The 24,330-nt window shown below is 39.9% G+C and overlaps 1 protein-coding gene across 2 annotated transcripts in view; it reads right to left on the bottom strand.

Moving 5' to 3' along the window:
• Nucleotides 1-587: 587 nt before the first annotated feature.
• Nucleotides 588-24,330, bottom strand: part of ENTPD7 (ectonucleoside triphosphate diphosphohydrolase 7) — a 46,000-nt gene continuing 22,257 nt past the window's right edge. The window contains exons 8-14 of one of the 2 annotated variants that reach the window (XM_059398326.1): nt 21,597-21,730; nt 17,997-18,163; nt 14,682-15,006; nt 12,497-12,637; nt 11,613-11,698; nt 10,440-10,601; nt 588-8,890 (exon numbers count right to left, since the gene is read on the bottom strand). In XM_059398326.1, coding sequence (XP_059254309.1) covers nt 8,659-8,890; nt 10,440-10,601; nt 11,613-11,698; nt 12,497-12,637; nt 14,682-15,006; nt 17,997-18,163; nt 21,597-21,730 — 1,247 coding nt within the window. In that variant the 3' untranslated portion in view covers nt 588-8,658. The remainder of the gene's footprint in view (nt 8,891-10,439; nt 10,602-11,612; nt 11,699-12,496; nt 12,638-14,681; nt 15,007-17,996; nt 18,164-21,596; nt 21,731-24,330) is intronic. The other variant, XM_059398327.1, reaches the window with a different exon arrangement.

Below are 24,330 nucleotides of genomic sequence, written 5' to 3'. Positions count from 1 at the left end.
TTTCATTGTGACCTACAGTTACCACGTTCAAGCAGTTCTTAGCAAAACAGAAGTTAGATTTTGTCTTTGATTTTTTTTTTTTTTTAAATTCCAGATCCTGGGGCTTATGCTATTATTAGAAGTAGTTTCTAACTTTTTTCACATTAGACTTTTTGAAAATCTTGAAGCCCAAGCCTCACCCAAGACTAATTAAATCATGATCTCTGGAAGCAGTAATAGATATATTTTAAATTCCCTGAGTAATTTCAGCATGCAGGCAATTGGGCACCACTGGCCTAGGCCCTAATAGCCTAGGCACCTTAGAAAGTTTTGACTGGCTTATTGCCATCCCCTCCAAATTTCTACCCACCCCCATCTCATTTAATCTGATCTACTAGTGTGTTCACAGGTTATCACCACCTCTTCTAGATAGAATTCTTTAAAGAAAGGAAACTGGTGACTGGGGCAGGTTCCTATTCATTATCACATGATTTCGCAGACTGGGGTTGTCCTTAGTTAATAACTGAGTCAGCAGAGAGCAGTCTGACCCAACCCCAAAAGCCATATGCTAGGGCTTCTATGGTTCCCTCCAACAAAGTGGCAAAGAGTAAGTTCAAGTTCCAAATGTTTTACTTCATTTTTCTTTTATTACAGATAGGTAAGTTTGGAAAAACAGATTTTGATTGCATTTAGCTATATAACTGTAGTGTGCCTATCTATGAGCTCTTAGTGGATGAAGATTATCTGAATTATTATGTTTGCATTATTCCTAGCTTCAGACATAGACCAAATACTGCATGAGTGAATGGAAAATGAACAATTACAGACTGAGGTCCCAGATACTTCCTTCAAAATAAGTCATCATATATCTAGAAGATTAAATGAATTTCCCTTAATATTTTTAAGTCGGTCAATAATTCTGTCAGTTTTTGAAACATCAAAGGAAATTAAAACACCAGGCTTTTTTAAATCAGTCCAGAATTTTTTGTCTTTAACTTACACTGACCAAATGTTGTCCACTGTAGAAGAGGTATTGATTAGCTATTGCCTGGAGTGATGCTCAGGACGTCAGGATAACCAGCCAATCTGTAGCATTCCTTCCAGTTCTGGAATGAATGGTGGGTTCCATATTGGCTTATGTAACACATATACCCATGTCCCAGAGTGAGGGACAATGCATCTCTCTCTAATACGCATTGCACTTTTGTACGACACTGGTTTAACAGTATTTAACAGAATTTTAAGAACTATTGAGCAAAATTACTTAATGTGAAGCATTAGAAAAACATACAGTCTTAGCAACCCCTCAAAGTGATGCAGTACAGGCAGCCTTTGGTTTCTTTGAAGCAAGAAGGGACTCTCTGGCTGTGGGTCATAATAAATGCCTCGCAACACTGCGGAGTTCATTGTTGCAGGCAGAAGCAATGGAGGAGACAAGGCATACACGTCAGGGCTTCACACGTCACACATACACGTCACAAAAGGAGAACCGCGGAATGAGAATTTCAAACACAACATAATGACAGCAATACCAAAAATCAGAGTGTTCATCTAGGATCCTTGCCTGCAGAGAAAGTTATGAAGCTAATAAGGTACAGAGCCTGCACCACTACCAGTTTTAACAGGCCAAACTCGGGAACGTCCTCTGCAGGAGGGGCTCCTCGGGAAAGCAGCAGGGCTACCTTAATACTGGAGAAACAGAGTGGTAGACGCCAGGGGGGCTGTGAGCCCAGGCACTACTTAAAAAGGAGAGGCTCAGGAGCAGGCAGGCATGGTTATAAACATCCTGTGACTCAGAACATTTTTTGACTTTGGTTTTTATAAAAATGGCAGGCCATGACTAAATACACTTTTAAAGTAAAAAGTCCTTATAGTCTGAGTAATGACTCGATTTTACAAATAAAAGGCTCTTCTTAGTGCTCAGACTTTCAGATAAACAAAATGGTCAACAGATGTTGACCTCCTCTGTCCCTCTAATAATGGCACTGACAAACTGGAAATAATGAATTAGAGTAAATGGGAAGCACTTATGTAATAATACACGGGAAATCTGTTAGTATATAATAAAAGAGTCCTGGTTTTTTAGTAAGTATTTTTTGTTAACACCAACCAAATCCTCGCATGTGGCCCTAGTGGCCAGACTCTGAAACTACACACGACCTAAGCCGCTCATCTGGGAGAATCTGAAGGATCTGTGGCCAATCTACCTTAATTCTTGATCCCAAATGAAGGGACATCACATACCACAGCATACAGGGAAATTAGATACTAGTTCTGAATTAGTATGAAAAGAAGTTTAAAGACCACAGAAAGCAATAGCATTTTATTTCTGTAAGGGAATCTGAGAACTGCCCAAGAATTACAGCCAAGTTCATTAATGAGGTAGATCTGATTGGCATTTACACCTTAAATAATATCAATTCTAACCATCAGATGAATTGCTTAGTTGCTGTGGTTAAGAAAATTGTACAAAATTAAGCAAATTGTTTAAAAGAAACATCTAAAATGTAAAAGTATTAAAAGAAATATAGAAGGTAGAATAAATGTAGTCACAACTTAGTGCTATTTCTAACGAAGTACTTCTTTTTTTTTTAATATTTTATTTATTTATTTGACAGACAGAGATCACAAGTAGGCAGAGAGGCAGGCGGGGAGTGGGGGGAGCAGGCTCTCTGCTGAGCAAGAGCCCGATGAGGGGCTCAATCCCAGGACCCCAGGATCATGACCTGAACCGAAGGTAGAGGTTTAACCCACTGAGCCACCCAGTTGCCCCTTTAATGAAGTATTTCTTTCATATTTTATTTCTGAATGTGAGCAAAGCAATCACAAATGGAAGATCAGAAGCAATTGTAAAGATTAGGCCTGGCTACTTGCAGTCAGCTCTATTATAAAGAATAGATTCTGTTGAAATACATAATCTTACAGGAAGATTCTCTCAATGAGAATTTAATTGCAGCTGTCAAAGGTATGTATCCGTAGTACAGAGAACAGAGAAAACAGAATCCAGGAGGCCACGCACAGTGACTTTGCACATATTAGCAATGCTCTCGGCCTCAATTTCATCATCCATAAAACCAAGGGGGTTAACAGAAGATGGACCTCTAAAATCCCAGTTGTAGAAATCTCATCTTCTGAAATTTACATATAGTGATTGCTGTTGGAAACTCCATTCCCATCAACCTTAATGTCAGGGACAATGGATAAAGTAGGAGATGACCACTTGCTCCCTTGGGCAACCTGGCCTTTCAAAACAAAGACCAAAATCCACTTCCTAAAACTCTATCACTTTCCTCCATTTTCCCTCACCTTTAAGCTCCTTAGGCCAATGGTTAGTCCCTTAGTCCCTCTGGAACCAGCCTCAGAGCATCTTGTCTAGCCACCTTGTTTTACAGATGAGAAATGAACCAGAGAGGGTAAGTGACTTGCCTGGAATACCAGAGCTAGTCAACGACAAAGCCAGGACAAGAAACCAAGTCTGCTGTTCCTGACGCCAGTCTTCTTTCCCCTAGGTCATACCACCCACTTGTCTTTCACTGCTGACAAGAAGCAAAACAAAAGCATAGGAATGGGGGTGGGAGAGCAACTATTTAGATGATTCCAGTGAGAAACAGAAGTTATAGAACTGAAGGGGATTATGCAAAATGAAATAAGTCAAGCAGAGAAAGACAATTATATGGTTTCACTTCTATGTGGAACATAAGGAATAGCATGGAGGTCATTAGAAGGAAAGGAAAAATGAAGGGGGGGAATCAGAGGGGAAGATGAACCATGAGAGACTATGGACTCCGGGAAACAAACTGAGGGATGGGGGGGATGGGTTAGCCCGGTGATGGGTATGAAGGGGGGCAGGTATTGCATGGAGCACTGAATGTTATACGTAAACAGTGAATCATGGAAAACTACATCAAAAGCTAACTAAGTGCCATATGGTGACTAACATTAAGAAAAGAAAAAAAAAAAAAGAAATAGAAGTTATTTTATTTCAAAAATGTAAATATGGATGTGAAAGCATCATGCTCCCTGATTTCAAACTATATTACAAAGCTATAGTAACTAAAACAGTATGTAATTGGCATAAAAACAGACAACATAGATCAATGGAACAGAATAGAAAGCCCAGAAATAAACCCTTGCATTTATGATCCATGAATTTACAACAAAGGAGGCAAGAATACACAGTGGGGGAAAAGATAGTCTCTTCAAAAAATGGTGCTGGGAAAACTGAAGAACCACATGGAAAAGAATGAAACTGGACCACTATCTTACACCATACACAAAAATTAACTCAAAATGGATTAAAAACTTGAATATAAACTTGAATATAATATAAGCCATGAAACTCCTAGAAGAAAACATAGGCAATAAGCTTCCTGACATCACTCTTGGCTATATTTTTTTTAGATCTGACTCCAATGGCAATGGCAATAAAAACCAAAATAAATGAAACTGTATCAAACTAAAAAGCTTCTGTACAGCAAAGGAAACCATCAGCAAAATAAAACGGCAACCTACTGAATGGGAGAAGATATTCACAAATCACTAATCTGGTAAAGGATTAAATATCCAAATTATAAAAAGAACTATATACTATATAACTCAATATAATTTAAAATCTAATTTAAAAATGGGCAGAGAACCTAAAGAGATACTTTTCTAAAGACATACAGATGGCCAACAGGCACATGAAAACATGCTCTCAGCATCAGTAACTACCAGAGAAATGTATCTCAAAACCATGAGATATATAATCTCACATCTGTCAGGATGGCTATTACCAAAAAGATAAGAAATAACAAGTATTGGTGAGGATGTAGAGAAAAGGGAGCTATTGGGTACTATTGTGAATATAAATTGGTGCAGCCATAATGGAAGGCAATATGGCGGTCCCTCAAAAAACTAAAAACGTAACTACCATATGGTCCAGCAAGTCTACTTCCAGGTATTTATCTGAAGAAAATGAAAGCACTAATTCAAAAAGGCATATGCACCCCTATGTTCACTGCAGCATTATTCACAACAGCCAAGAAAAGGAAACAACCAAAGTGCCCATTGATGGATGAGCAGATACACAAGATGTACACAACTCCCCTCCACCCTGACACACGCACAAAAGAATATGACTTCAGTCTTGAAAAAGAATGGAATCTTGTCATCTGTGACATGGATGGACCCTGTGGTATTACGCTAAGTGAAATAAGTCAGAGAAAGACAAATGTATGATTTCACTTATATGTAGAATCTAAAACACAAAAGAAGAAATAAAACTCAGATCAGAGAACAGATTGATGGTTGCCAGAGTGCAGGGGAGCAGGGAGGGTGGGCAAGACAGAAGAAGGGGTCATAAAATAAGTCACGTCATGGGTTGTAATGTTCAACATGGTGACTACAGTCAATAACACCGAGTTGCATGTTACTTTAATTTTATATGGTGATGGGGAAAACTAGACTCATTGTGGTGATCATTTTGTAGTGTATATAAATATCAAGTCATTGTGTTGTACACCTGAAGCCAATACGATGTTATATGTCACCTACACCTCAACAACAACAAATATGGATGTGATACTAAATGTTAATCCCTGAAAAGATTAGTTTAGCAAGTGCATGACAGACTCAATCAACCACATTATTAATAATCACTGCCCAAGGCCTTTGAAGTTAAAGAAAGCTGTCAGGCTGAGGGAAGGGGAGGTGGAATGCTTTAGATAACATGAAAGATTATGACAAGGCTATTGGAAAGTGACTAAATCCCCTGCACCAAGGAAAATCAATCCAAGGAGCTAAGGTACAGAGACAAAGACAGTATAATTTGACCTAGAGTTAACTGCAACTTAAGTCAACATAATGCCATATACGTGGGTATTATACATATTTTCATTATGTTCTAGTGACAAGAATTCAGAAAAAGTGATGGGTTGTGCCATAGTAAGACTAATAAAAGCATCACCTCTTATCTGACTCTGATTTTGACATTTGTGACCTGTCTCGTTAATGATAGAAGTACAAAAACAGTTCACATTCATTTTGCTGTTATCAAGAAGACTGGCTGGTTAAGATTCAAAGGAACTGCTGGCATGTGAATTCAATGAAACTATAATTATAGGGAAACCACTGAAAACACAGAAATACAAACACAGATCTTTAAAAAATCTTTAAAAACTAAGAGCTAAAAGGCAAAATTGATTCCATTTATAAGACAATTATGAGAAAGCAATATATATAAGTAATTGGCCTTCAAAGAATAAGTGGCCTCTGTTTCTAGCTTAATGAGATTTCATTTAAAATTGTTAACTGGGAGTAATGAAAGCAGCACAGGAACCAATACTAATAGCAAATATTCAGTTTTTCTAAGGAGTATGATAAGAATTTGTCCTCCTGATACAAAGAACTCTGAAAAATCATACAGTAACAAAGCCAAGCCTAGATCCTATAGTATTAAAATAATAAACAAGACATAATACACTAAACACAATAACTCAGAAGCCAATTAAAATAAATTAAAAATAAGAAATACATTTACATGAAAAAAATGATAAGCATAGGATATCCTGAGTTTTCTTTATAAAATTATAAAAAAACACAAAAAGTAATATCCATCTGAAAGGCTGTCATAATGATTAAATAACAAAAAATTCATAAGAGTGTATGGTACACAGTAAAAGCTTAAAAATGGCAGCTATCATTATTATAACCAGAAGGAAGAATAACTTCATTAATAAGAGCTTTCAAACTGGACTCCTCCCTGCTTCATCTTCATTTTGAGCACACAAATGTGATCACTATTAGCCGATTAGACAGCTTTTGGCCAGATCGTGACCAGATCTCACTTGATGATGATGAAAAAGTAAGAGTACCGGAGGAGGCACTGGCTAGCAAAAAACATATTCTGACATTATTTATAGGCAGTACTCATAAGGCGAGGGCTCAGTGACACGAAGGTAAGGAGTTAAAAGAAAATCAAGGCAATTTAGAAGTCTTAAAGATGAAAGGAAATTGCTGTGACATGAAGCCCTCATGAAAAGTAAAAATATTTCCAGAGAGAGCTATAAGATTCTTTGCTAGATCCATTTTGATTTAATTTGAAAACAATTTAAGACTCATCATCTTTTCTCCTGCCAACTAAGAGTAAGGATACTTATTTTATCTCTAGGAAGATCTTGATTTCTTTTTCTCTGTTTTATGAAGCATTTAATTCCTTTCTGATCCTACTATGGAATTTATATTTTAATAATTCTACTTTTTTCCCCACTAAAGTCAGGATCATTTCCTGTACTCATCTAACCCTAAAAATAAAGTGACAAAAAAAGAAAAAAAGCTACTTCAAGTCTGGGAGCATATTCTTGGGAAGGACATTTAAGGCTACATGTAGGAAAGGGTAAAGCATGAGAAAGATCCCACAGGGGAAGGTGCAAATTAAATGTACTGGCAGAACAGAGCTCCTAAAAGACAGTGAATGAAAATGTAATCAAATGGCTTCTCTTCTCTACTCCTTAATGGAAGCGCAGTCTGTGACTGAGCAATCTCTTAACAAAGGTTCTGAAAGTTTCCAGGTGGCTTATTAACAGATTTACCTATTTATTCCCAAGTTTAGAATTTGCTTCTTTTCAGACATTCGAAGAGTCAAACTGAGAAAATTTCTATTTCTCAGGAAAACATTAATAAATAAGAGCTTGGATTTTATTGCCTTTGCCCACTCTGACACTGTTCTTTCCTTCTTTAAAAACAACCCAAATATACCCCTCTCTGAACTATGTATTGATCTTAGTGAAATAAAAGAACTCTTTTAGAATTTTCCTATAAAGTGGCTCATAAAAATAGGCCTAGAGACAGTGACTTAAAACCAGACAAACCCAGATCTCCGATCCCATCAGTTTCTCCATCCTACAAGCACACGTAAGGCTTGAAAAGAAAAATTAATGCCCAAACAGCTGGTGAAGCGCATAGACACAGAAACATTTTCTATCCTGGTCATACCAGCTATCACATAAGATACTGCCGAAGTCTTCAACTTACCACTCACTTAGAAAGGGTTCTAACCTTTTAAAATCACATACTAATTAATTAACATCAGCAATATTATGTCAGGGATCTCAGACCACACTCATAATGGCTTCTTTGTCAAGTAAGCAAAGAAACGATGTTATTTTGTTTGCCTGGAAGCTCACATCTGTTCCACTGAAATGCAAATATCTTGGATCCCTACTAAAGAGTGTGGATGTCCACATAAATGATATCTCTGTTACAGAGAAAGAAGCAGCTGCTGCACTTGCTGGAATGTCTTCGGCTTTGTATCAGATGCTCCTGTTTGGTTACAACCAGGCTTCCAGTCTGCCCAATGCCAAACTTCATGCTTTAGCAAGGGGAGAAAAGTCTAGATGCCAGAAACACACCAGACCTCTCAGATAAAGGGGTAGAAGCATGCTTCCACTGGACTAAGATTGGTCCTCTTTGTTAGCACCAAACTCTCATTACTTAGTTCTTCACAGACTAAATTACAGCTTCTCTCAGAGAAGAGGACCTAGATAATGAAAAAGAATTAAAGTAGATATTATGGTAGAAATTCCAAGGCCAAATATCCCAAGGTCAGGCAAAGCAGCATCTGAGGCCAAAACAAGAAAGTGATGGAATTCAATAGGCAGCATTCTGGGGTACTTGGGCTTCCCCAGTCTTTGTCTGGCCTCACGGCCCTACCTGTACCCCAATCATGGGCACCACCTCCTCAATCCACAGCAAGTCCAGTGGAGCGGAGGGTCGAGTTTGTCGGTGGTGAATTCGGCGCAGACGCAGAAGGTACAGGATGATGGCCAATAGCACCACCAGGATGCAGGCGAAGAAGAGATAGTGGTTGTAGACAAAGGAGAGGCGGAACCAGCTGCCATGGGCCTGCCGGATACCTTCTTGCCGTAGATCCCTAGGAAGAACAGGAAGGTGGAAAGTCATGTTAATTTCAAAGAGAGACAGCTATGCTGACTTAAAAGGCCAGTGGTATCCCACTTTATGCTATTTGTGTAAATATGCCAGGATACTAGCTCCACAGCGCAAGCAAAGCTAAAGAATGTCTACAGCCTGAGGACTGCTGTGTGGTTCCTCCTGCACTTTCTTTGCCAGGGCCTACAGGGGGAGGGAGCATCATAGGCCTACATCCTCCAGGATCTGGGGAAAAAACTAGAAGGCAAAAAAAATGAACAGTAAGAGAAGTCAGAGAGGCAGGCAGAGAGAGAGAGGAGGAAGCGGGCTCCCTGCTGAGCAGAGAGCTTGATGCAGGGCTCGATCCCAGAACCTTGAGATCATGACCTGAGCCAAAGGCAGAGGCTTAACCCACTGAGCCACCCAGGCGCCCCTCTATAACCTTAGTCTCAACAGTGACCCCATACCATTCCCTAAACACATGCATCCAGTTTGTAAATACAGTACTAACAAGAACAGGGCGGCCCCTAAATTCAATCAAGACATCAGAGTGCATCTAAATCTTTAAAACAAAATTGACTGTGCTTCCTGAGGGGTTAGGCTCTGTCTAGAGAAAGCGGTCACCTGGTCAGTAGTACTGTAGTCTGGAAAAAAGTAAGGAGACCTATAAGCCAAAGGGCAGCAGACTGTGTGCTTAAGAACAGAAGCCGCTCTTTAGTCTAGACACCAGTTCCATTTTTGTTTTGTTTGACCTGCAGTGTTTTTTTTAAATGTCAATCTCCAAACTGAAAAGCCTGTCTGGAAAATATGACAGATGAGAACTGGCAGATGCTGGGACATCTATGCATGGGGGCCACCAGCCCTCCATCTGGATAACATAATCTCTAGCTCCCCACTTGTCTCAACTCTCTCTGCCACCTGCCTTCTGAGGTTAGAGAAACAGGCAGCAAAGATTAAAAATTCATTTTAGTTTATCTGAAATAATCCAGAGGAAAGAGAACCTAAAAATTATCCCATATATCTTAAGGTACATAGAGCAAGACATCAGGCAATCACAGCTTGATGACAATGCCCCCCTGAAGGGCTTCTCATGTGCTTTGTTCTCATTCTGGCCCACCAAAAAGCCTTCTAAGTCAATGACATGATCTCTAGAGTGACTCTACCATTAGGAAAGACTGCCCTACACACACCGCCTTACTCAGTTCTCTAGTCCAGTGTTTTCTGTAGCAACTGAAGAATGGCATTTTAGTTGATCACTTGCTATCTTAGAACTAGTTAAGTAACAGCTCAATCCCAAAGACTGATTTATTATGGATAAACAAATAAAACTGAATTCCTGAAATTGAAAAGCTAAAGAACAGACTATGGATTAAATTTTCAGCCTCCTTTCTGTTTTAACATGCCTGGGTAGTAATAATAGTTCGCAGTGTAGTAGAGTAATAAAGGGAGTTAGTTTGGATGCTTTTTTGAGGGAGAGGGGTCACTTACAAAACCTATTCTGAAACACCAACCAACATCCTCTGATCTCAAGATACCAGTTCAGTTCACTTTACCTGAGTGGTAAGAATCGTGTTTTATACAGAATGGCTCCCAGTGTCCACTGAACCTCTCTGTCATATACCAGCTGGGCTGTCCGCAGGTGCGGGTAGTCATAGGGAAAATGGAATCCTTCATGAAGGACTTGGTACATCCAAGCCGATTTAAAACACTGATATCTGTGTGACAAAAAAAAATATTTTTCTTGAAGAAGAAGGAAAAAAAGAATTCTAATGCTTTCTACGTACTTCCACTGGATGTCAAAAAAAGACCTTTCTCTCGCCATTTCACCTTCTTCGCCTCTAGGTGGAGCCAAACCTGAGCCTACTTTATCTTGAAGTTCACAAAGGCGAAGAATGCCTTTATGCAGTAATGATATTGTGACTGTGATTTTTTTCTTTTTTCTTTCTTTTTTTTTTTTAAGAGAGCGAAAGAGGGTAGCGGAGAGGCAGATGGAGAAGGGAGAGAAGCTCAAGCAGGCTCCATGCCTAGCACCCGACGGCGGGCTCAGTCTCACAACCCTGAAGTCACAACCTTAGCCATGATCAAGAGTCAGATGCTTAACTGACTGAGCCACTCAGGTGCCCCCTTTTTCTTTTTGAGTCCTTATCTTCAAGGAGCCTGCTGAAGTATCTACAAGTCTACTTATATCATATCTAGGATTTGCTTCAAAAAAAAAAATTCCAACTGTGGTAAGAGCGAAGTAGAAAGTGGGAAAATAGATGCAACAAGATTGGGCAGAAGTTGGTAACTGTTCGTAAGAAGCAGGGTGACAGGCACAAGGGAGTTCATGATACTGTTCTATTTTTATGTTCAAGATTTTACAAATATTTACAAAAATGGGAGGGCTGATGAGCCAAATTGGCAAAATATTGGCATTTGTTGAAATGGATGAGGTTTGTATTACTTTTCTTTCTACCTTTCTGCATGTTCCATATTTTAATTAAAAAATCCCACTACTTTTGATTTCAAGGCACTCATCGAGAACATTTTAGTGACCCTGGTTTTCAATGACTTCGCTAAACTAGGCTTACCGTTTTGGCCCCTATTGCTCAGGAAACCAAATCTAAAAAAACAAAATTTTCCTTCAACATAAAACCTCATCTGTACTCTTACTTGCTCTCTCCCTCATTATAATCTGCCATCTACACTTTCAGGCCACATCTAAGAGAAAAAAGGAAGCTACTTACTTGAGTCGATGTTCATCTGCGTGAGATGAAAAGAGGCCATTCTTGAATCTCTGGGTTAGTACTGACCAGGCCATGCCACAGTAATCCTGGAACAGCCACACAGGAATGGTATGACATGAAATTAAAGCCAAACTCTGTAACTTCCCTACACTCACAGCTGCTCCATGTCTAAAGTTACTCGTGGGCTACTAGATGACAAAGGAAAACAGAAGCGCCATCCTCATTCAAAAGACACTGTGCAACACAAGTGCCAAAATGCAGGCTGCTATAGGTCTCCTTTCTATTCCCCTCACCTCAGGTCCAACACAGAGTCAGCCCGACACAACTCCTGCTCTTCAGCTTCAGACAGGGGAAGGGGAGGACCAGGAAGAGCAACATCAAAGCCAAAGGGAGCCTCATTCTGCCCTGTGTCAGTCTAACACATCAGACTAAAGTAGATGGTACAGAATGGTCAAAATTTTACCAGGCCTGACTCCACGTTGTAGTTCTCCTCAAAGGAATCGTTCCTTTGATTCCTTTTGCTCTGATCAGTAAACTAACATTTCCTGAATGTCTACTTTGTGCCAGGTGCTATTCTAGGTGTCAGGGAGATTTGGCATTGAACAAAACAGAAAAAACTTTCTATCCTCACGAAGCTTACCTTCTAGTGGTGATACAGCAACCAAATACATACATATACATGCTTGCATACATCCAACATGCACATACACATACGTACAGAGTGTTAGATGACATAAGTGCTCACAGGAAAATTAAAGCAGGAAAGGGAAACAGGTAATACTGGGAAGGGCTGCAGTTCGGGACATGATTGCTAGGGAAGGAATAACTGGGAAAGTAACGGTTGAGTCAAAGTGAAAGAGAGAGAACAAAATTATCTCTTTTACCTGGGAAAGAGAACATATTAAGCCACTAGCAACTTGGGCAAGCAATAACTTGAGCCCTTTGGTGTTCAAGGGAATAGAATCTGAAGAAGTTTTAAAATGAGAGAAAGATGAGGGCCATGGACATTTAGGGAGCCCTGGATGCTGGAAAGGAAAAGGAATATGAGTGTATTCCTGGAGGCTAGAGAAGAAAGAACAAATACAAACCAGGTTTTCCTCAGTATTTCTCTCTTTTAAAAACAAACAAACAAACAAAAAAAACATTCTATTTGGGGTGCCTGGGTGGCTCAGTGGGTTAAGCCTCTGCTTCAGTCATTATCTCAGGGTCCTGGGATCAAGCCCGGCATCGGGCTCTCTGCTCGGCTTCTCCCTCTCTCTCTGCCTGCATCTGCCTACTTGTGATCTCTCTGTCAAATAAATAAATAAAATCTTTAAAAAAAAATTTTAAAAAACCATTCTGTTTATTTATTTGGGAGACAGAGAGCATGTTGGGGTGGGGCAGAGGGAGAGGGAGAAACAGACTCCCCTGATAAGCAGGAAACCCAATGTGGGGCTTCATTCCAGGACCCTGGAATCATGACCTGAGCTAAAGGAGACGCTTAACCAACTGAGCCACCCAGGCGTCCCCCCTCAATATTTCTTAGGGACTGCTTTTAGGGAACAGAATACCACACACACTACAGATATATTTTTTTAAAAGATTTACTTATTTATTTATTTCAGAGAGAGAGAAAGCACAAGTGGGAGGGGCGGGGGGGAGGGAGAGAGAATCTCATGACTCCATGCTGAGCACAGAGGCTAACTGAGGGCTTGATCTCATGACCCTGAGATCAGGACCTGAGCTGAAACCAAGAGTTGGATGCTTAACTGACTACCACCCAGGCACCCCACAGATATTATTAAATTGCAAGTCTTCTATCCAGAGAACCCTAGAGAACTGTACCAAAGCAGAAAAGGAAAGAATAAAAAATGTAAGGAAGGACAGATTTTTCCAGATCAGAAAGATGAGCGAAACTTCAGAAATGAATCTAAATTAAAGAAGGAGATTGGGTGCCTGTGTGGCTCAGCTGTTGAACATCACACTCTTGGTTTCAGCTCAGGTCGTGATCTCGGGGTCGTGGGATCAAGCCCTGCACTGGGCTCTGTGTTCATTGTGGAGTATGCTTGAGATTCTCTCCTTCTTCCTCCCCCTCTGCCATTCCCCCAACTGTGCATGCACACATGCTCTCTCTCTCAAATAAATAAAATCTTAAAAATAATTAAAGGAGCTATACTATCCCTCTGCCCCTCCCCCGCTTACCTGCTCACTCTCTCTAAAACAAATAAGACTTTTTTTTAAAAAGGAGGAGCTACAGAAAGCTGGCTAAACTTTTGCCTATTCAGGTAACCAATGATTTAAGCTTACAAGTGGCTAATGCCCTAGATATGCTCTAAACGAATTTTTATTTCTTCTGCATTTTAGTTTAGTTTTTTTTTTTTTTTAAAGATTTTATTCATGTATCTGAGAGAGAATGAGTGAGAGAGGAAAAGGTCAGAGGGAGAAGCAGACTCCCCAAGGAGCTGGGAGCCCGATACGGGACTCGATCTTGGAAGTCTGGGATCATGACCTGAGCCCAAGGCAATCGCTCAACCAACTGAGCCACCCAGGCGCCCCTGCATTTTAGTTTTAAGTAATACTTCCACTGACATTGCTTTTCCCAACATCTTTCTAATATTCCAAGTGACCCTGTAGGCCATTCTGGCCTCCTAATGAATCCTACCAAGAAAATGAAAATGCACTTGCCCACCTGTGTGACATCATTTCCAAAAGCACATTACAACCAAGAATACCCAGTAAGGGGAAAAATATCTGGGGAAGACACTTTTGGCCACAAACATTAAACAAGATTATTAGAAAACTAAAGGAAAAACTGTTAGCCACCACAACAATTTTGGACTTGGATGATAATTTGGGTGATCATGGCATGCATGGAAACCTAAGCTTAACGAACTAGAAGAGAACTGGCATAACAGGTTCCTTAACTTCTGAGTCTACTTTCTCATCTATAAAATGAGGGCCCATAGGGCCCCTATAGGGAAGAATCCAGGGAGATCAGGCATGCAGAGCTCTTTGCACATCTAGCACAAAGTTAGGCACCCAATCAATGGCTGCAGCTGGCACGAGTCATCTTTTTTGTAAGTAATTTACCTGGGCAGCCTTGGCAAATGTTGGCCCGTGATAGCGGCCACCAATGCGTAACACATCCTCTGTACAGTAAAAAAACTCAGAGAAACCATAGAATTCACTGTTGTTGAAGTCAATTGGCGACTGGTAGATGCCATTCAGCGAGGCCTGGCTGGTGTTGGAGCGAGCCAGCAGGGGGCTCAGCATTGCCCCGCAGGACGCCCAGTCTCCCCTTCCTCGGATGTGCAGCACCTGGCTGTTCCTCTCCACCACATCTGTGAGGCCTACGGGCAGGCAGGGATCCAGAAATGGACTATCCGGACTCAGACCGATCTTCTGGCCCAGCAACCTGTCACAATGACAAAAACACACAGAACACATCACTTATGTACACAATCTCTTCTAAGAAACGCTTAGTTTAAGAAATTTGGCCTAAGAATGTGCTTCACAGATTATCTTGTTTTACATGGCATCCCTAGAATTAGCAGCAGTCATAACACATCAAAATTTACCTTAAGCAAATTCAACTTAGTGGAAGAAAGGATGGAAGGATGGATGGATGGATGGAGGCAGGAGGGAGGGAGAGAAATATGGCAGTGATCAAATTTTGTTCAACCGTTCAGTCCACATGTACATCTCCCAGTGTAGAGTAAAACTGGAAATATTAATCTGGGGGTCTCCTTCTAGTCTTCATGCCCAATGGCCTCTTAAAAGTGTCAAGATCTCAGGGCACCTGGGTGGCTTAGTCGGTTGAGTGGCTGCCTTCAGCCCAGGTCATGATCTTGGAATCCCAGGATCAAGCCCCACATGGGGCTTCCTGCTCAGAGAAAAGACTGACTACTTCTCCCTCTGCCTGTTGCTTCCCCTGCTTATGCTCTATGTCTCTCTCACTCTTGCTCGATAAATCAATGAAATAAATCAAAGAAATCTTTAAAAAAAAAAAAAAAGTGTCAAGATTTCATCCACCAAGTGCAGTTCTAATATCTAACAAAACACCTGGGAGGAGGTGAAGAGGGAAGGCCCTGGAGAGGCTCCTGAGGAGGAGACCATATCAGTGGTGCAGTGACAACTGCTGGCATTAGCAAGGAGGACATGCCTGGCCCCTTGCAGGGAGGGGGGGGGCAGGTTTTCATCCCCACCGTGGCCGTCACATGGTTCTGGCTGTTTCAAGGCAGCACTTGTCCAGCAACAATATTCCCATTCCTAAGGGGATGAAATACAGATCTAGCCAAGAACAGAAATTAGGTGAAGACCAAATAATGTTGCCAACCACAGTTAATTGTTCACCAGTTCCTAAAGAGACACCTGTTGAAGAGTGGACTTCCTGGGATAAAGATGCCCCCACAAGGTTAAAGACTGAAGGAGAGAGTGGGAATGTGGCAACAGCACAAAATGCTTTAGGACTAGAACCTATTTTAAGGGTGTGACACCAACTATGAAAAAACAAAACAAAACCTCAAAAAATCTTATTAAGAACGAACCTGGGGTGCCTGGGTGGCTCAGTCAGTTCAGTATCCAAATCTTGATATCAAGTCATGATCTCAGGGTTGTGAGATTGAGCCCCAATTCGGGCTCCACCCTGGGCGTGGGGCCTGCTCGAGATTCTCTTTCTCCCTCTCCTCCTACTGCCACCCCTGCTCGCTCTTTAGCTCTCTCTTAAGAAAGAAAGAAAGAAAGAAAGAAAGAAAGAGAAGAAGAGGAAGGAACCATTATGTCCTGACATCCCAGGAAACACAGGTTTCTCTAGATTAGCAGCGACACGAGATGAAGAATAAATCTTCTGATCTAGGAACTTAGAAAATACCAGTGAATGGGATGATGATGAAGCAGCCTGGTTCTGAGCAGAAAACAGCAAAGCGTAAAGGGCAACAGAACAAGATAGGAAGGCAATGGAAGAGGAAACACAGCAGCTAACAAAACAACAAAACTGGTGTGAAACTCTCCTAGCTGTTCTCCAGATGCTGCGGTGCTGGCAGCCCAAGCAACAGGAGTACAGATGTGGGAGTATTTTCAGAATGCAAACACACTGCCTGATTTTAATGCATTCATTATTCCTCTGGGATAAGAGATTTCTCCCAAAATACCATGAACTCTTGGTAGTTGAGACGCACAAAAACAAAAAAGAATTATGAGACAGGATTTTCTTTAACATGGTCCCAATATAAGACAATTGCTGTGGAGAGATTCCTACAAACAGGCTATTCCATTACTTCTTCAAACTAGAGTTTCTAGCAAAACAAATGGGGGTAAATAATTTTATGGTGAAAAAAACTCTGTCGTCTATTATGCTTCCTTCAGTGCACATAACGATAACAATTTTAAATAATTTTAAAAATCTCACAACTATTTGTATATTATGGCCTAAATACTTCACGGGTACTCAAATGAGGAGTCTGTGATCTGTCCATGCTGCAGGGAAAATTGGCTATTCTGAATTTAATGAGAGAAAAATGTAAAGGTTAATTTTGACTACATGCTTTTTATCTTTTACACATACTATGGACCTCACTTCCACATAAGATGCAACCCCATGTAATTCAACAAAAATGTCATCCGTGCTGAGGGAACTGCTAAGAGCTATATCATACTGCATGCACATTGTAAATTAAGAACTTAATCTCACTGGGGCGCACGGGTGGCTCAGTCGGTTAAGCATCTGCCTTCGGCTAAGGTCATGATCCCAGGGCTCTGGGACTGAGCCCAGCATTGGGCTCGCTGCTCAGTGGGCAGCCCTGCTTCTCCCCGTCCTTCTGCTTGCTGCTCCCCCTGCTTGTGCTCACTCTCTCTGTCAAATAAATTTTTTTTAAAAATCTTAAAAAAAAAAAAAAAAGAACTTAATCTCATTTATCCTGTAATACCATTTCTGAAAGAGAACACTGCAAGAGGTCCCAATAAGCTGCTGTACTTTTTTGAGTCTGAACTGCAAAGACCATAAGGCACCCTCACCTAGATTGGGTGGGACAACTAACAGAGGGTCTCTAAGCAACACTACCCCATTGGCAGGAATGGTCAGGAAGAAGAAGGAAGCAAGGACATACCTATCTTAGTAGGGCAGGAGTATTTCCTCCTCGTACCTGCACCCTGACGACATTCTATTTCAGAGGCACAGAGTCCCATGTCAAACGTACCTATTTTTTTTTTTTAAAGATTTTATTTATTTATTTGACAGAGAGAAATTACAAGTACACTGAGAGGCAGGCAGAGAGAGAGAGAAGGAAGCAGGCTCCCTGCTGAGCAGAGAGCCCGATGCGGGACTCGATCCCAGGACCCTGAGACCATGACCCGAGCCGAAGGCAGCGGTTTAACCCACTGAGCCACCCAGGCGCCCCTCAAACGTACCTATTTTTGGTAAGGGTTTCATTTAGCACAAGGTCTTCATAGCGCTGCCGAGCAAAGTTACCCCCAAAACCCAGGAAGGTCGTGACATAAACCCTATACACGTGTTCAGTATGTTGCACATCACAGCCCAGGTTGAATTCAGCCAGCAGGATCTTTGCTTCTTCTTCCTAAAATACAATGTAAAGAGAAAAAAGGGAATTTTAATTTTGGCTGATTGACAGAAAGTTACGACATCACTAATACACCAGTATTCTAACTACTCTTTTAAGATAGAGATGATAGCATTGTCTCATTCTCATAGCATTATTTTCAACAAAGGCAAAATGACAAGCCTATCTAAAACAGTACAGAGACTAAATACCAAATTAGAGATCACAACACTGTAGTTCTATAGAAAATAGACTCATTATTACAGATGATGTCACTTTCTTGCATGTACTTTTCTGATTTTCTAATTCTCCAAAATGAGAATGTACTATTTTTTATCATTAGGAAAAAAAGTCCCTTAATAAAAATAAATTTAAGGAATTTGGGAGAGTACCATGATACCTATTCTATGGGTTTTTCTAAAACTACTGAAGAAGATCTAATGTTTCCTATGACAAGGACTGGGATTAGGAAGGTTCAGTTTTGCTGGACCTCCCATAAAAAGGGCTCTATTTTTTTTAACTTTAGGCACATGAGTTGAATTAAGTATACTCCTCAGTTCAAGGTACATTATTACAGCAAAGCCCCATTTTTGCTTTATTTATTTACTTCCTTTTATCCTCATATTCACTCTCATTTCCACTCCCCACAGGCAACCATTCTAATGTACTTAATGCGTAATATATTTTTGTACGTACTGTTGTAAAATGAAATTATTGCTTTGAATGTATTTGTTTTTAATTTATGAAGATGCTATTGTGCCCAGCAATTTCACTAAGTATATACACAAGAGGAGTGAAAACTATGACTGATCAAACATGTGTATGAGAATGTTCACAGCAGCATTATCCATAACAGCCAAAAACTGGAAATAAAACCCAAAAATCCATCAACTGATGAATGAATAAACAAAATGTGGCATGGTCATACAATGGGATATTATTCAGCAATGAAGAGAAATGAAGTACTGACTGACCTGTGCTATAACAGAGGTGAACCCTGAAAACATGTTGCTAAGTGAAGGAAGCAGACACAATGTCACATATTGTATGATTCCATTTATGCGAAACACTCAGAACAGGCAAATCCACAGGCAACGAGAAGCAGATTATTGGCTATCAGGGCTCTAAGGAGAGAATGGTATGTGACTGCTACTGAATGTGGGGTTTCTTTGGGGGTAATGAAGATGTTCTAGAATTCAGTAGTGGTGGTTGGGTTACTTTGTGAATGTGCACAACTCTGTGAATTGTACCAAAAAAACCCACTTTAGGCACAGAGGATTATTTGTATCTTTTTAAGTGCTATTATGTTATGTCTCATTGTTCTTTTCCTTCTTTACCAAGCGCTAAGATCCATCCTTAAGACCATTATATTGCTATGCATACATCTAATTTATGCATACATCTAATTTAGTGGCTTGCAAGATCACTTTCTACACCATCGTCACTTTCTAAATCTACACAAATAAAAAAGTCATGTTTTAAGACTTTAAGGATCAGTGCCACTTAGTGGAACCATGCCTTCAATTTACTTGTTGACTACATACTAACAAATACAGACTAAAATTAAAATGTCTTACAATCTAGTTCCCCAAATTTCCAAACCTTGCACAGACCCCTGCTGTTTGTCAAACCCACAGTTCCAACAATCTTGCTGGCTATTTATACACATCTGTTCCTCAAGTATTTCAAATTCAACATACTCAAAACTGAACTCACCTTGTCATAGTACTTGGGCTAGAGACCAGAAAGTCGCTCTCCAAACCACCCAGACCATCCTGATTTGCTTAGCATCAACCCACCCTTTACCCTGGGGTCTCTCTAGTGACTGAGTTCTTTCCCCTACCAAGTATCTAGGCAGGCCCCTCAGCATCACAGGCTATCCCTCTCTGTCCTGCCGATACCACTTCATTGCACTGGTGCTTTAAATTCCAAAATACACCTGAAATCTGTCCCCTACTCCATTTCCATTGCCTAGTTTATCCCTTATTATTTCTCACCCAAGGTTCCCTGACCTACATTTCTTTCTCCCACTAATATCAAAATTATTTTCCTAACAAATCAATTAGCCCACAGTCATACAATACAAAGCTGGAAAGCACTTTGGGAATTTTATTTCACAGGTGATGAAACTGAGGTCCATATGACTGCCCTTCTCAAAAATCTTTGCTGATTCTGCTCCATCTACAGATAAAAAAGTGAAATTCCCCAGCATGGCACCCAAGACTCCTCACCATCTAACTTCATCTTCTCTTCCTAGACTTAGCTGTGCCATACTGAAAATCTTACACCGCAACAAGATATTCACCACTCCCTGGACATTCTGGACTCTTTGCTTTTCCTTTTGTGCCCTCGTGCATACTGCTGCTGCTATACAGGTGGCCTTCCTCCACCTCCACTATGCAAAAGCCTACTATCACCCACGACCCAGGTAACAAGCCAGGATGACTCTCATTCATGGAGCAGAGGACATTGGATAGGGACATTACTGGATCTGGTAGAGGCCAGAGATGCTGCTAAACATTTTATAAACTGGACAGCTACACCAAACACTTAACCAGCCCAAAATGTGAATAGTGCCATTAATGAGAAACCCTGGTTTAGATGAAATAATAGCACTGTCATGGTCTGCCTGTTATCACAGGCTGTCTTCACTGATAGATTATAAGCTTTTAGGGAGCAGTATAATATGTCTTATTCCTTGCCCATAATAGATGCTTAAAAGCTGTCTGCATTTCTTTTTCTTCTCTGTGCTAAAACTACTTCAAGATACATTCTTTACACCCTAGTTAGGTAAGGAATATTAGAAGCAAAAGAATGGAATTACAAGTTAGGGAAAGGAAGTAACATTTAATAAACAAGTATATATCAAATACCATGCTCTGGGATTTATATGTATTATCATGTTTAATCATCATGCAGCCTTAGAAGACAGGAGTATAATTATAATTGCTAAAATATATTAAACATTTATCACATACTGGTTAAGTCTGTTAAGTCTTTACACACAAGGTGTCATTTCATCCTCCCAACTTTATGAAGTAGATACTATTATTATTCTCTTTTTATATATGAGGAAATTAAGGCTCAGACGGGTAACCTACCCAAGGTAATATAAGCTAGCAACTATGTGAACAAATACTTGGACCTAGGTAGGTTGGTCTATGTCCAAAGACAGTGCCCTTCGTCTTAAATACTGGCATTTCAGGGCGCCTGGGTGGCTCAATGGGTTGAAGCCTCTGCCTTCGGCTCGGGTCCTGATCCCAGGATCCTGGGATCAAAACCCACATTGGGCTCTCTGCTTGGCAGGGAGCCTGCTTCCCTTCCTCTCTCTCTGCCTGCCTCTCTGCCTACTTATGATCTCTGTCAAATAAATAAATAAATAAATAATCTTAAAAAACAAAAACAAAAACTGGCATTTCTAGCAACCAAATTTCCCTAAAAGGTAAAATACCTGTTTTGGAGGAAGGACAGAAGTTGAGGTAGGAACTTCATAAGCAATTTGAAGAGAGGCTCCTCCCATATCCAGTATCCCTACTGTTCTTCTGCGCCCTGCTGCCAGTTCCTGGGGAGCTTCGGCATCGGATTCTAAAATAAATAAGGGAATAGAAAGGATCTAGTAATTAAAAAACAAAATTAAATCAAAAAGAAAAACCCAAAATGGAAATCCCTTAAAAAATAAAGAGCAAACAGGGGCGCCTGGGTGACTCAGTTGAGTTGAGCCTCTGCCTTAGGCTTGGGTCATAATCTCAGGGTCCTGGGATCAAGGCCCACATAGGGCTCTCTGCTTCCCCTCCTCCTCTGCCTCCCTCTCTGCCTAGTTGTGATCTCTCTTTCTGCCAAATAAATAAATAAAATCTTTTTTAAAAAATAAAATAAAATAAAAATAAAGAGCAAGCTGAAATATATTAATCTAACTATATCAACTATATATTATAGAGAATTCTTTCAAGTAACTTACAACAGCATTTTTATTATATCCCTTATAGAATGTATCTTAATGACAAAAGGCAAATAGATATCTTAAACTGCATTTTAGTAGTCTTATTGATAATAATTTTATTGGTATCATTGTTTTTAAATCATTAAGCATATTATTATGAAATAAAGCAAATATTTATATTAGTATCTTTAGAAACATAATCAGCATAAAAAACCTAAGAGTATAAAATCAAACATATTAAGCAATAACCTTATAACTTTAAATATGAATTGGAACTACCACTGTGAAATCATGATTTATTTTTCTCTTTCTAAAAACACATATTTTCTAGGTCTGTTCACCGAAAGGGCCTAAGAGCAAGGATAATCCAGGAGCAATGAGCACCCTTGGCATCCATGTTACTATATACCATTTTCCAATAAAAGAAACCAGGGCTCCTTAAAAAATGGTTGATGCTAGGTCTAAGGTAGAAAAAATACAAGATGATCACAGAATATCTTAGTGTGCCCAAAAGCAAGGGAAATAGACTACAAAACTACTGGCATGTTAAATGGTACAGGAGCCAACCTAAAGATGCCTCTACTGGCCAATGACAGTATAATTTGAGCACAGAAAGGAATAATGATGTGATGGACCATGATGCATCAAACACATTAAAATCTAAAAGTCATAAGATACTGAGGAATAAAAAAAACTTCACTGGTTACCTTTAACCTTTTCGTGCTAGGACATGCAGTCGTTATTAAAAAACTTGATAAATGAAAGAAGCAAGGACTCATTTTGTCTTTCCAATAAGGATAATTGACTAGTTAGTGAAGAAAATTTTGTTATATAAAAATCTAAATTGGGGCACCTGGATGGCTCAGTGGGTTAAGTGTCTGCCTTCAACTCAGGTCATGATCCCAAGGTCCTAGGATTGAGCCCCACATAGGACTCTCAGCTCAGCAGGGAGCCTGCTTCTCCCTCACCCTCTGTCTATCACTCTACCTACCTGTGTACTCTCTCTGTCAAATAAATAAATAAAAATGTTAAAATATTAAAAAAAAAAAAAAAACAAGAAAAGAAAAATCCAAGCTGTTGGGGTGCCTGTGTGGCTCAGTAGGTTAATGTCTGCCTTTGGATCAGGTCATGTTCCCAGGGTCCTATGGTGGAGCCCCAGGTTAGGCTCCCTGCTCAGTGGAGAGCCTGCTTCTTCCTCTCCCTCTTCCCTCTGCTTATTCTCTCTCTCAAATAAATCTTAAAAAAAGAAAGAACAATATTTATTTTATTTATTTATTGCAGAATAACTGAAAGAATTAGAAAAATCAACATTTTGCAACCCCTAATGAAGAAAATGGATCTAAGCAACCATCATAATTGGCTATTAATTAAGTGAATAGTGGCTGGAAAATTTTTATAATAGATTACATCAGGCTGACAATACCTGAATCCTGAATATCTGATCAGTCTTAACATGACTAAAAGTGGGACAACCAGGAAACACTTAACGCCAATATTTATGATTTATTCTTACCAAAAGAACTGAATCTCTGTCTAATCAAGGTTCTATCTCTAATCTCCAATATATAGGACAGAAGGAGGGATGAAGGGCATGTTGCAGACCCCACAAAAATGCAGTTAATCAAATCAAGAATGTGTCAAATTCATGTTATCAAGTAACCCAGTTTTGTTTTTGTTTCTAATCATTTGAGAAAAAAGAGGTGTAGGGGGGTAACTGTTTTAGATTACTAATCAAATATAACACGTGATCCTCATTCAGATTCTAATTTTAGCAAGACAACTACAAATAAATATTCTTGAGACAATAAGGTAAGTCTAGATGGTAGATGAATGTTACATAATATTAGAAATTATTAACTTTTTTAAATTTAAAAATGCCACTGTGTATATTTTGTTTGTTTTGAAACTCTTCATTGGTGAGAGAGATCACTGAAGTACATGAAGATAAAATGGTATGTCTGGGGTTTGCTTTTAAAAATCCAATAGGAGGGGCACCCGGGTGGCTTAGACATTTAAGTGTCTGACACTTGGTTTTAGCTCAGGTCATGATCTCATGGGTCCTGAGATTGAGACCCATGTTGGGCTCCACACTCCGTGGGGAGTCTGCCCGAGAGTCTCCCTCTCAACCCCTCTCCCCACTCATACTCTCTAGCTCTTGCTCTCTCTCTCAAAATAAATAAATATATATATTTTTTAATCCAGTAGGGAAAAAACCTGTGTTGTATAAAGGGAGTGTGGGGCCAAA

This window comes from Mustela nigripes, chromosome 4, assembly GCF_022355385.1.
Source record: "Mustela nigripes isolate SB6536 chromosome 4, MUSNIG.SB6536, whole genome shotgun sequence".
Lineage (NCBI taxonomy): Eukaryota > Metazoa > Chordata > Mammalia > Carnivora > Mustelidae > Mustela > Mustela nigripes.
The sequence above is the reverse complement of the archived record's forward strand: the minus strand, read 5'-3'. Positions and strand labels throughout refer to the sequence as shown.